The sequence below is a fragment of the Heptranchias perlo genome, chromosome 24 (assembly GCF_035084215.1).
Source record: "Heptranchias perlo isolate sHepPer1 chromosome 24, sHepPer1.hap1, whole genome shotgun sequence".
Taxonomy (NCBI): Eukaryota; Metazoa; Chordata; class Chondrichthyes; order Hexanchiformes; family Hexanchidae; genus Heptranchias; species Heptranchias perlo.
The window spans coordinates 4,423,794-4,436,711 of record NC_090348.1 but is presented as its reverse complement, the minus strand read 5'-3'; the positions used below and the strand labels follow the sequence as shown (position 1 = coordinate 4,436,711).

Below are 12,918 nucleotides of genomic sequence, written 5' to 3'. Positions count from 1 at the left end.
GGGACGTGGAATCTGACCCTGGGACCTTTACCAACACTGGGACGTGGAATCTGACCCTGGGACCTTTACCAACACTGGGACGGGGAATCTGACCCTGGGACCTTTACCAACACTGGGACGTGGAATCTGACCCTGGGACCTTTACCAACACTGGGACGGGGAATCTGACCCTGGGACCTTTACCAACACTGGGACGTGGAATCTGACCCTGGGACCTTTACCAACACTGGGACGTGGAATCTGACCCTGGGACCTTTACCAATACTGGGACGGGGAATCTGACCCGGGGACCTTTACCAATACTGGGACGGGGAATCTGACTCTGGGAGCTTGACCAATACTGGGACGGGGAATCTGACTCTGGGAGCTTTACCAATACTGGGACGTGGAATCTGACTCGGGGACCTTTACCAATACTGGGACGGGGAATCTGACTCGGGGACCTTTACCAATACTGGGACGGGGAATCTGACCCTGGGAGCTTTACCAATACTGGGACGTGGAATCCGACTCTGGGAGCTTTACCAATACTGGGACGTGGAATCCGACTCTGGGAGCTTTACCAATACTGGGACGGGGAATCCGACTCTGGGACCTTTACCAATACTCGGATGTGGAATCTGACTCGGGGAGCTTTACCATTAATGGGAGAGGGAATCTGACTCTGGGACCTTTACCAATACTGGGATGGGGAATCTGACTCTGGGACCTTTACCAATACTCGGATGTGGAATCTGACTCGGGGAGCTTTACCATTAATGGGATGTGGAATCTGACTCGGGGACCTTTACCAATACTGGGACGGGGAATCTGACTCGGGGACCTTTACCATTAATGGGATGTGGAATCTGACTCGGGGACCTTTACCATTAATGGGATGTGGAATCTGACTCGGGGACCTTTACCATTAATGGGATGTGGAATCTGACTCGGGGACCTTTACCATTAATGGGATGTGGAATCTGACTCGGGGACCTTTACCATTAATGGGATGGGGATTAGCCTGACCAAGGTTGTGCAGGAGGTTGATATGAAGCGCTGTGAAAGAAAATTTCGAGTCTAATGTTTTAAGACTGATTCAATGCCATTATAAAGGAGTGGGAGTTTTAAATTGGAATTTGTAAGCACTAGTTAAATTAAAAAATCTTTTTAAACCACCCTAATTAGAAGTGGGTTGTGTGAATTTTCACATTCATTCCCTGAAAAAATTGTGAAGTCTTTTATAGAATGGTGAATAACTGCAGGTTGCACCTGTACCATAATCAGAGTGCAGTTCAGTGGAGCCGAAAACTGATCGAAGAAACAACTCAAAGGCAGCATTAGGCACAGGTTGACATTCAGCCTTTAAGCATTTTATGACACTACTGGGAGTTCAATCTTAAAATGTTAAGTTATGTGCACTTTTGTGTTTCTAAGTAGCACATCAAAGTGATTGTGTGCAAGTGTGTGCAGTTCTGAAACTAACACAGTTCTATGTCTGGTTTGGTTTGCCTAGAAATCGGTGGACATAAAAGATTCCATGGCACTACTTTGAAGAGCAGGGGAGTTCCCCCAATATTTATCCCTCAACCAATCACTAAAACATGATATGGTCATTATCATGTTGCTGTTTGTGGGATCTTGCTGTGTAAATTGGCTGCTGTGTTTCCTACATTATAATAGTGACCACACTGCAAAAGTACTTCTTTGGCTGTGAAGCTCTTTTGAGACAGCTGGAGGTAGTGAAAGGTTTGATATAAATGCAAGTCTTTAGTCAAATTCCACTGAACACCACTAATCCATTCGCTACCGGTGTAGGAGGCCTCCAGATGTAGCTGTTGATGCAGTAATTATCTCCAGTATGCTGGATTGCAACCTGCTGACATCTGAAGTTGATGACCAGACTCTACTATAACCAAATCTCAATGAATTATGTACACAGTAGCCTCAAGAACAGTCTAGGCAGTAATACGAGACTCTTGAGTAAAAGGGAATTGAGGAGAAAACGCTCCTTGCCATTTCCCTCATTCCTTTCCTCCAGAAACTTGAATTGTCTCTTAAATCCACTCATACTATTTATTCGGTATCTTGCCTGGATTCCTTGTTTGTAGGTTTTAAACCCTCCATTGATATGAACCTAATGTGTTTTGACCAACTTTTATCAATTAGTGGGGCAGGACACAAAGGAGCTTTGGTATTTGCTGATTTTGAGAGCTATGATTTTTTTTTAAGGTGCAATTCTCATTCAAAATACATCTGAAAGTCAAGAACACCTGCAACTGCTGTTTGATTCTAAAACAGGCTGGGACTAAATTAAGTGACATGAGCTGAGTAAGTGGTTTTGGAGGTAACACAACCCATTTAAAGCTTTAAGCATATGCAGAGTAGCTGTTAAGAGCTAGTGCTGGCTGTGACTTGGTGCTTGCATGCCAGAGTTGGAAGGTTGTCCGTTCAAGTCCCACTCCAGAGACTTGAGCCTATAAATCTAGGCTGACACTTCTGTGCCATATTGAAGGAGTGCTGCACGATCAGAGGGGCTGTCTTTCGGATGAGACGTTCGACTGAGTCTGTCCTCTCAGGTGGCCATAGAAGATCCCACAGCCCTATTTCAAGAACAGCACGGGAATTCTCCCCAGTGTTCTGGCCAATATTTATCCCTCAATAGCCCTAAAAACAGATCATCTGGTCATTATCACATTGCTGTTTGTGGGACCTTACTGTGAGCAAATTGGCTGCCATGTTTCCTACATTACAAGTGACTACACTTCAAAAAGTAAATAATTAGCTGTATAGCCCTTTGGAACATCCTGAGGTTGTGAAAGGTGCTATGTAAATACAAGTCTTTTTCTTTGGTCCTTGCTATAGTTTGAAGGCCATTGCATACACAAATTGGCCTGGCTGGTTAAAATTGCCAGTTTTAATGATAATTCAATCAGCACCTCAGTAAGGTCCCTAAGTGATTAACACATAATGCTACTAAGTGAAAGCATTTGTTCATTTAAATTGATGCATAGGTTGCAGGAAGGGCTTCATTGGTCTCTTAATTTATGCTTTAAAACCGCTGAGAGGTAATCTTTGAGCCAATAGCCCTCAGTAATAGAAATGGGGACAGAAGGGTTTTGGGGAGGCAAGTCTATAAAAAATACCTGTGTAGCTGTTCAGCTTCTTACAAAGTAACATTAGGTAATAAATTCACTTGAAATAAGGGTCATTTATTTCTAATAAATTAGATTGAAAAGCAGGTTAAGTAGCTCAATTAGGATTTTTCAGCTGCAACCTATTGACTTGGCCAACTAGATCACCCAACACTACATCCTGTAGGAAGTCTTCTGAGACAACTAAGGTAGACAAAGTTTTAAAAAAAAATTAGCTTCCCTGCAATGGAAGTTGCAATAATGTATTTATTTATAATTGTAAAAATTAAACTCAATCTGTGTAGGGATGATTGTAACTTGCCTTTGACTACCATTGTGGAAATAAAACAGATGTAGTCAAATGATAAATATGAGGGGTATCTAATCACAATGCTTCACACATCACAACTGTGGGGGCAGGCTTGATGGTCATTTTCATACGTGAGGATCAAGTGATCCAAATACATGGAAAACTGCTTATAACAGTGCACTGTGGTTACAGTATGTCTAACTTTAGATTGAAATGTGTTGCATGTCACTACTTGGCATTGCAGCCTCTTACAGACCATTACCTCAATTTATGAAGTTCTCAAAGAATGGTCTGTGTTATGTACATTCTCAGAGAACTCAATGTATGGAAAGCAGGCACTGTATTGTACCAATAATTTGGGGTTTGACTTGCTCAGAGGGTACAGACATGTTCATTGCAACATCTTTACTTACTCAAAGTCAATCTACTGCATGTTATTTTTTTGTACTCCTTACTGGAAAGGGTGGAGAACTCCCATCCAAGAGAGAATACATTTAGCCTAGTCAGTGGTTATAAGAACATAAGGAATAGGAGCAGGAGTAAGCCAATCGGCCCCTCGAGCCTGCTCCGCCATTCAATAAGATCATGGCTGATCTGATCCTAACCTCAAATCTAAATTCATGTCCAATTTCCTGCCCGCTCCCCGTAACCCCTAATTCCCTTTACTTCTAGTTATGTTACAGGACTAGCCCAGGGGTTGAGTTCAAATCTCACCATGGCAATTTGTGAAATTGAATTCAATAAATTGGTAACTTGTGGGCTGGCACCAAACTGAAATTTGCCAGATTGTTGTAAAACCAACTGGTTCACTAATGTCCTTCAGGGAAGGGAACCTGCTGTCCTTACCCAGTCTGGCCTACATGATCTCAGTCCCAGGGCATCTAGGAATGTGCAGTAAATATGGCCTTACTAGTACCATCCACATCCCAAGACCAAATAAAAGTCACTGCAGAGACAGATAAATGAAAACACTGGACTGCATGAGTGTCTGGTGCAGTGCCATTGGCTAGCTGCAAAACTAGCTTAATTCCACCAGAGCAAAACAAGTGTTTCCAGTACAAACTGATCAGGGTAACAAATAATAAATCAACTAACTGTACAGTCTGGTGTGGCAATGTTCTCAATGTCACTTAGTATTTCTTGGTTCATGGAAAAGTGTTTGTATGAACTGACTGACATCACTCAGTGCATAGGTGTCTGGTTGCTTTCCAGGGCAGAGACCAAATCATCAGCCAGCAGAGATGCTATCCAGTTATCCATTGCATCCTGGACCTGACTGAGTCTAGGAGCAGATTTAATAGATAATACTAGGTCCCTCAAGTTAATCATCTTGTGCACTCACAAATGAAAGAACAGCAGTGTTAGTGAGAAGTTCAATTGAAAAGTTAACGGCATTTCCCTCGTGTAGTGAAAGTGGAGCTGCAGCTTCTAACGCAGGTGTGAAACAAATGCTCAGGAGCCCTGAGCTTCACCGTGTCACATTACAAGGGACAACAGATTTTAGTAAACAGAAGTTTGCATCTGGAGGTGTAACAAATTTAACTGGAACATTCACATCTCTGGTTTATTTTAAGATTGTTTTATTGAGGTAAAGTATCTAGAAGTTGAGGTAACAATTTTGCATAGTATTACTTTATGACAACCAACATTTTATTTTACAACTAGCAACATGAATAGGTTTGTCCATTAATAAAATCAGGTTTAAAGCAATGATTTTTCTATACTATAAAATGCTGCTATGTCACATAGCTGAACCTGTTCATTAAAGCTGGTGCACATACATGCAAAAGTTCATCTATATTAACATTATAGTATCTGCATATTTGAAAAAATATAGTAGAACCTTGAATCCAAACCTTGATTGTAGAAAACCTTAGTTATGATACTGAAACAATAACCTTCCATTTTCTGCTTTCACTTTTCTCTGCCCCCTAATTTTTTTGGCACAACCATATTAAACTAGAATGATACAGGTTTTTTTTTTAAAAACCTGTAACTTACACATAAAAGGTTTAGAAATATTCCCTCTCATCACTAAGAATTTCAGACCAAAAATATTATTCCACCGTATTTCACTTAAAAAGTTCTTTCAGCAACAATCAGAATATGTTCACATATCTTACAGTCCCAGAGTGAACAGAATTCAATAACCTCAGTAGAGAATAGATGATATTTAGCCCCCAGGGCACCATTGTTCAAAAAGAATCATTTAGAAAACATTAATGCAGCACAGACTGTTTTAAAGATTATTTTAAACAGCCAAGGGTTTATGTAAAAATAATCAAACCACTGGCGGTACAGTATCAGATCCTGGCACTACAGACATGAGGTTGGAAAATTGATGTGATTTTATAAATGTAGGAGACAACCTTTGCGATGACAATGAAGTCAATAGAAGTGATGTGGGATGGCACCAAAAATTACAGGAAAAGTTGATTCAAACAGGTTGTCATGGATTATTTATACAGTGATGATCAAATACTCACCACACCCAGATACTTTACAACTCAGTGTACCCTCAGTAAGAGTTAAATCACTAGCTCAGAAGTTAACACACATTAATACAAGAAAAATTTTAAAAATATCTTAATATTTGATTTTTCGGTGATTTGGGAGTAACAGGATGTGGATTCACAATGTGCTCCACTCCCATATCCAGCCACATCACTGTGGGGAAGAGCTATGGGGCAAGGCAGAAAAGGAGGAAAAAAAAATCAGGGTCACAACCAGGCTGCTCGTGACTGGATCAGGGCAGCAATGCCAGGCGCGGGGAGACAGGAAAATAAAAACGGTGGGCAGGGGAAAAGAAATAATAATCCAAAGCAGACTTGTTAATGGATATGAACCAGGCACTGTAAAAGTGATATTTAAACCAAGAGCAAAACTCAAACATTAAATGTCACATATGAGTGATTTCTATATCTGTGCACCCAAATATGAATTTAAAATGCAGATCTCATGATCCTTTTAGCTTAGGAATTTCATACATTCTTATTTTAAATAATATAAACACTGCAACACTAACTTGGAATTTCCCCCAAATAAAATAAAATCAATTGAAGCTTTCAGAAAATGCTGCAGCAGCTCAAATTATGATAGGCTGATTTGGTTGTCTTTACAGGACAGCACAAATAGTAGAATTAAAAAGTAAAACTCCCTGTGAAGGGACTCGATGCACTTTGTGATTAGCAGATACTCAGGTTTTGCATATAAAAAGCACAGAACAAAAGGAACAAGTTACCTTTGTGTTTAATTTTACACTGCTGGTAAATACATTATTGCACATTTACCCAAAACATGGGTCAGTGTCCATCGATTTGGCCATAGAGATCTGCACAGGCTTGGAGGAAGTCAGCTCCCCTTAGTGCAGTGTCAGTATTTTAAACCTTCAAAGTTCAACAGCAGAAGGGTTTACATTAAGCCCCTTTAAAGCACAGGCTTCCTCAAATGACTTCCTGGTTACCGCAACTAGGTCTCACCGAGTCACCAATAGTTGCACAAACACACTGCTGCTCGGGATGTTTCTACAGTAAAAGGTGCTGTTGTCATTTCTACATTCAAAGAAGTGTGTCTCCAACACATTACATTCAAGTCCAGACTTTCCACTCAACTTATGAGATTTCACCATTCTCAGTCAGACAGGTTTGTTACTCCAAAGTACAGTTTAACTAACCTGATAAGAGTTTTTTGATGAAGTAACAGAAAGGGTAAATGAGGGCAATGCGGTTGATGTGGTGTATATGGACTGTCAACAGGCGTTTAATAAAGTGCCGCTAGGTAGGCTTATCATCAAGATTGTGGCCCATGGAACTAAGGGGGCAATAGCAACATGGATACAGAATTAGCTACGGGACAGGAAACAGAGAGTAGTGGTGAACGGTTGTTTTTCAGACTGGAGGGACGTGTACAGTAGTGTTCCCCAGGGGTCAGTGCTGGGACCACTGCTTTTCTTGATATATATTAATGACTTGGACTTGGGTGTACAGGGCATAATTTCAAAATTTGCAGATGACACAAAACTTGGAAGGATAATGAACATTGAGGAGGTTAGTGATAGACTTCAAGAGGATGTAGACAGGCTGGTGGCATGGGCGGACACGTGGCAGATGAAATTTAATGCAGAAAAATACGAAGTCATACATTTCGGTAGGAAGAACGAGGAGAGGCAATATAAACTAGAGGGCACAACTCAAAGGGGTACAGGAAGAGAGATCTGGGGGTACGTGTGCACAAATCATTGAAGGCGGCAGGGCAGGTTGAGAAAGCATACAGGATCCTGGGCTTTATAAATAGAGGCATAGAGTACAAAAGTATGGAAGTCATGATGAACCTTTATAAAACACTGATTTGGCCACAACTGGAGTATTGTGTCCAGTTCTGGGCACTGCACTTTAGGAAAGATGTGATGGTCTTAGAGCGGGTGCAGAAGAGATTTACTAGAATGATTCCAGGGATGGGGGACTTTAGTTACGTGGATAGACTGGAGAAGCTGGGGTTGTTCTCCTTGGAACAGAGACAGTTGCGAAGAGATTTGATAGAGGTATTCAAAATCATGAAGGGTCTAGACAGTGTAGATAGAGAAACTGTTCCATTGGCGGAAGGGTCAAGAACCAGAGAACATAGATTTTAAGGTGATTGGCAAAAGAACCAAAGGTGACATGAGGAAAAACTTTTTTTTATAAACACAGCGAGTGGTTATGATCTGGAATGCACTGCCCGAGGGGGTGGTGGAGGCAGATTCAATTGTGTCCTTCAAAAGGGAACTGGATAAGTAGTTGAAGGGAAAAAATTTGCAGGGCTATGGGGATAGGGCGGGACTAGTTGGATTGCTCTTGCATAGAGCTGGTGCAGACTCGATGGGCCGAATAGCCGCTTCCCGTGCTGTAACCTATGATTCTAGAACTGCATAAAAGCAATCAGGAGGATGGCTTAGACAGCCACAGTGAGGCAAAGACAATTGCATCTTTAAAGAGAAAATGGGATAACTGAAGCAGAGGAAGATACAGGGGTGTGAGGAGTCACAAGTAGTGGAATTACTTTTGGATTTCCTCAGCAAAGAGTTGGCAGACACGATGGGCTGAATGACCACCTGTGCTGTAAACTCCTACGGCTCTGTTACTGATCAGGTTTGTGCAAACTTCCAGATCACTAGAGAAAAAGGCTCAAGGAGCAGTTACACGGCAGCCTTGGTGAAAGGTGTGAGGGAACTGCAGTAGATTGTAAAAACAAACTCTGCTGCTTTTACAATCTGTGCTGCAGTTCCCTCGCACCTTTCTCCAAATGATTGCACCAAATCAGCAACTCTTTTTCCTGCTCTCACACAGGCACAAACTTCAGCACTGGAAAAATCTTGGTCCGAGCCAGTGTTTAAGGTCTGGTTCCACTACATTCCGATGGGATACATATTAGCATTGGTCAAATATACTGCAATATTTGAATGCCAAATAATATCCAATTTCAGAGGCCGGCAGGATAGATGCATGTACCTAAATAGCACAAAATGTTGAATATGGGAAATAAAATTCCAGCACAGTACATTGAAAAATTGGGTCTTTTTTCTTTAGAATGCAAATTATGATAGAAGTATTTTAAAATTAAGAAAGGATGGACAGGGTAGTTAGAAGCAGACTGTTTCCAGTAGTTAAGGGGTCTAGGATGAGAGATCATAGAGACAAGATTAAATGCAAGAGATTTAGAACAGAGGGCTGGAGAAACTTCTTCACAGGCTGTGGAATTCACTGCCATTGTTAGTGGTTGAGACAGAAACGGTCAACATTTAAGATTAGATTGGATAGGTGGATGAAAGGGGAGATGAAGGGATATGGGAAGAGGGGGGGTAAATGTGATTGGGACTATTTGCTCATGTGGAGGGTAAACGACGACATGGTCTGTTTGGACTGAATGGCCTGTTTCTGTCTTGTAACTTCTATATATGTGTGTATGTTCATAAATATAACTAAACGCTGAAGCTTTGTTGGCTTTATTTCAACCCTTCTTTGAAACTGCATCAATTGCAGATGTCTGTCCAGGTGTCATTTCAAGATGTTGTACATGGAGGGAGCTCCTCTCCCCAAATTTTTCCCAGGACAAAAGAAAATCATGCAAATGTTGAGATGTTTCAGGGGAAGGGGGTGCAGAGAATGTTCCACTAACAGCAGCGAGCACAGACAAGGCCGAGCATCGTGACTGAAGTCTAGCCAGCGTGGAGAATGTTCGGAGTTGTTGTGGGTCACACTGCCGTGTCAGGTATCGGTGGGTTCAGTCCGACTCCCTCACCACAACACATTAATACTTACAGTGCATGAAAGAAAACAATACTAGCAGCTGCTGTCGTTCCTAATTTCAACTAAGTGGCAGCACAAACTTTAACATGTAAAATATAAAAAGACTTCAGACTATCAGTGTTCTAGGAAGGTAGGAAGTACAAGGGTCTCATAGCGATGGGAGGCAAACATGGAAATAGGAATTGCTAAATGAAAAAAAGACCAAGGTCCATCTCGTTCGCCTTCCACCATCCTAGTAGTCACATGATACAATAATGGAGTTGTTGACTAATCAGAGCGATCAATCTCTATCAGTCAGTTTCCAACAGACCCAGACATGAGGTGAGGAAAACCCCCCAGCGGTGGAGAGCTTTGGGAACCAGAGGCCCAAAGTCACAAGCGTAGGCCGTGTCCTCTGGCTCTACTGTTCTAGATAAGGTGAAACAGCTTGTTATGGGCTACATTATTCAGTCCCTTTAAAAGCCTAAAAAGACAGCAATTATATCACCTCTCAACCCTCTCTTTTCTAGTGAAAACATTCCCAATTTACATAATCACTCCTCACAATCCAATCCCTCCATCCCCTCAGAGATTCCAGTCACTTATAAACTGCCAAAGGCCAGAGATATTCATTAGGGGTTCTTTGTAAAAGTTACTTGCCTTCAGACAATAATTGTTTTTAACATGAAGGTAGATCCCCCATGCAAGGTGGGGAGGTAGAGAAAGTGGAAAACAGTTTGGCAGGAGTAACCATGACTCTCGTTTCAGGTTTGCCAAGAGGGTCTAGTTTTGTAGCTGTGATCCTCTTGTAAGTTCTCGGTCACAGCGAGCCGTGCCTCCTCGTGGTCCCGCCAGGCAACAACATACAAAAAAGTTAGCTAAATGGGCTGCTCAGAGAACTTACATGCAGGTGATCTGTGGAGATCTGCCCCCACCCCCCACAGGAGGGAAACAAAAAAAAACATTGAGCTTCCTCAATTCCGGATGGGACGTACTGGGCAAAATAATCTCTCCATCTGTGGACATCAGTGACCCAGGCAAAAAATGTGGAGCTAAAACACTGACAGATTCCTGCGATTCCTGCACCACTGCCTCTTAAGATCCTAGAGGGTGACAATACGACAAGATCTTATTTGCCCAGAAGGACTCCAACCAGGGAAGACACGAGCGAGAATATTTCGTTATCCAGGGAGCCTGCGAGGAAGTTAACCTCCTGGAGATGTCTATGAAAACTTCCACCTACGTCTGTGGAAGTTCAGCCTACATTTTACGCTCCGATACTGGACAACTGACTAAAGACTCCATATTTTACTTTTATTGTTATGCCATATTGGCTAATGTAGTTCGAACATTTACTCGACTGATTGTTTTATGTATATTTACTGATCTTAATCTATGATTTTATTCTGTAAAATGCTCAACTGTGATTTTAAATTTTAATTCAATTTATGTTATTTTATTACTATTCAACCTATAGAATCCATACATGCGCAGTTTTCAAGAGAGTTGTTTTGTCATGTTGTACTATTTCATTTGTCAATCTCTATATTCTTACTGTGTATTATTGTGGTTATCTACCACATTATTTTTATTTTGGTTTTAATTACGGTTTTAGACTATTTCTCATTGAATTGTTCGGTTTCCCCCCCTTTTTTCCCCCTGGTTATCCAGAGAGCCTCAACGCTTGGTAAATTTATGCCCATCAATGACTGTTCTTAAAATCTCAGGCCCCTTTCGCCCTTCCAATCCTGTAGTTTAATCGCTGGATACAACAAGTAGATGAGCAACTTAAAAACGGGAAATTGACACTCATTTAACGGACCAATAATTTGATCCACAAGTGTATTTAAAATTAGAACTGTACACCTGACCTATCTTTTCATCTTATTCCTAATTTTTTAAAAAAGGTCTCTGTTTAACAATGATGGCTGTAACTTGGGAAGGGGAGACAGAAAACCACTCAAACAAAATGAGAGATCACTTTTCCATTTCGAAGTATTGGAGAGGGGCCATCCTGCCAGTTTTTGCTGGTTGGGCTTAGGCAGAGCACATGAAGTACAACAAAGGATCATCTGAACATTGAAGATCAAATGGAAAAGTAGAGTTTCAAACCAAAGGACCCTGCACATACAAGACAGGGAATCTGAAAGCATTACAGAAACACAAATCAATGGTGAATAGGCCAGCTGGTTTGATTTCTTTTTTTGTAAAAGGTAGAAACATTAACACTGTACATCAAATAATGAATTGCCCATCAACTGGAGTGAGGGCTCAAGCTACCAACTTCACAGTGAGCTGATCTATTGAATTCTACTTACCAAATATATCAAAAATAGAAATGCTCTCTCAGGTATGTGGCTATTACTTGAACATTATTGCATGTGGCAATAGAAGCATTTGCTCAAATTACTCCCAAGAAATCCAAGTACTTGTAAGATAAAAAAATAGACTACAAAAACTCTATGAATGTATTGTATACGTGTTCAAAACAGAAAGGATAGTGTCACAGCTACACCTGGGTAAATGTCAGTAAAGTACATAGTCACAAAATCCTTTAGAACTATACTGCCTTTGGGGTTGGGTTGTGCGGAGAAAGTAGTTACAACAAAAAGAGCATTCGAGTTCACTCTGTTGCTGGTGTAGAATTATTGCCAGGCGAGGCGGGTGGTGATGGTACTTTAATGTCCTGAGGAAGTCGGTGTGTATAGAAGAGGATGTAGGCCTGGGCTTTGCAAACTTCATCCACAGTGCAGATTGTCACCGTCGAATCGTTACAATGGACCCACAATCCTACAAGAGCCAAAACATCCCAATTAAAGTAAACTGAACTCATTAGTTATGTAACATTGAACACATGCTGCCATTTGAACTAAAATATAGTCCATTCAGTTCCCAATTTTCCCCTCCTCTCCTGAAGGCATCAACTTATACTGGGATGCGGTCCCCAGGTATCAACTGCCTTCTGCCACCTCTCAAAGGTGACAGCACAGTCACATGATGGCAAGTGTTGACAGCCTATTTGACCATGGAGGGCATCAGAGCCAAACACAATCCTGCCCTCACACCACTCACCCACTTTCCAGCAAGGGCCACTAGATAGATCTGTATTAGTGGGACACTCGTCGAGTTTCCTTTCCCAGAACAGAGGCCATCTAGCAGAACTAATGTCACTCAGCCGAGATCAGTGATTCCGCCTTCTGCTCTGTACATATCAGTTACCCAGGAGGGAAGG

The 12,918-nt window shown here is 41.5% G+C and overlaps 1 protein-coding gene across 1 annotated transcript in view; it reads right to left on the bottom strand.

The window, feature by feature from the left end:
• Positions 1-6,654: 6,654 nt before the first annotated feature.
• The window catches only part of usp44 (ubiquitin specific peptidase 44), a 56,609-nt gene continuing 50,345 nt past the window's right edge, over positions 6,655-12,918 (bottom strand). The window contains exon 6 of the mRNA XM_068004632.1: positions 6,655-12,476. Coding sequence (XP_067860733.1) covers positions 12,310-12,476 — 167 coding nt within the window. The 3' untranslated portion in view covers positions 6,655-12,309. The remainder of the gene's footprint in view (positions 12,477-12,918) is intronic.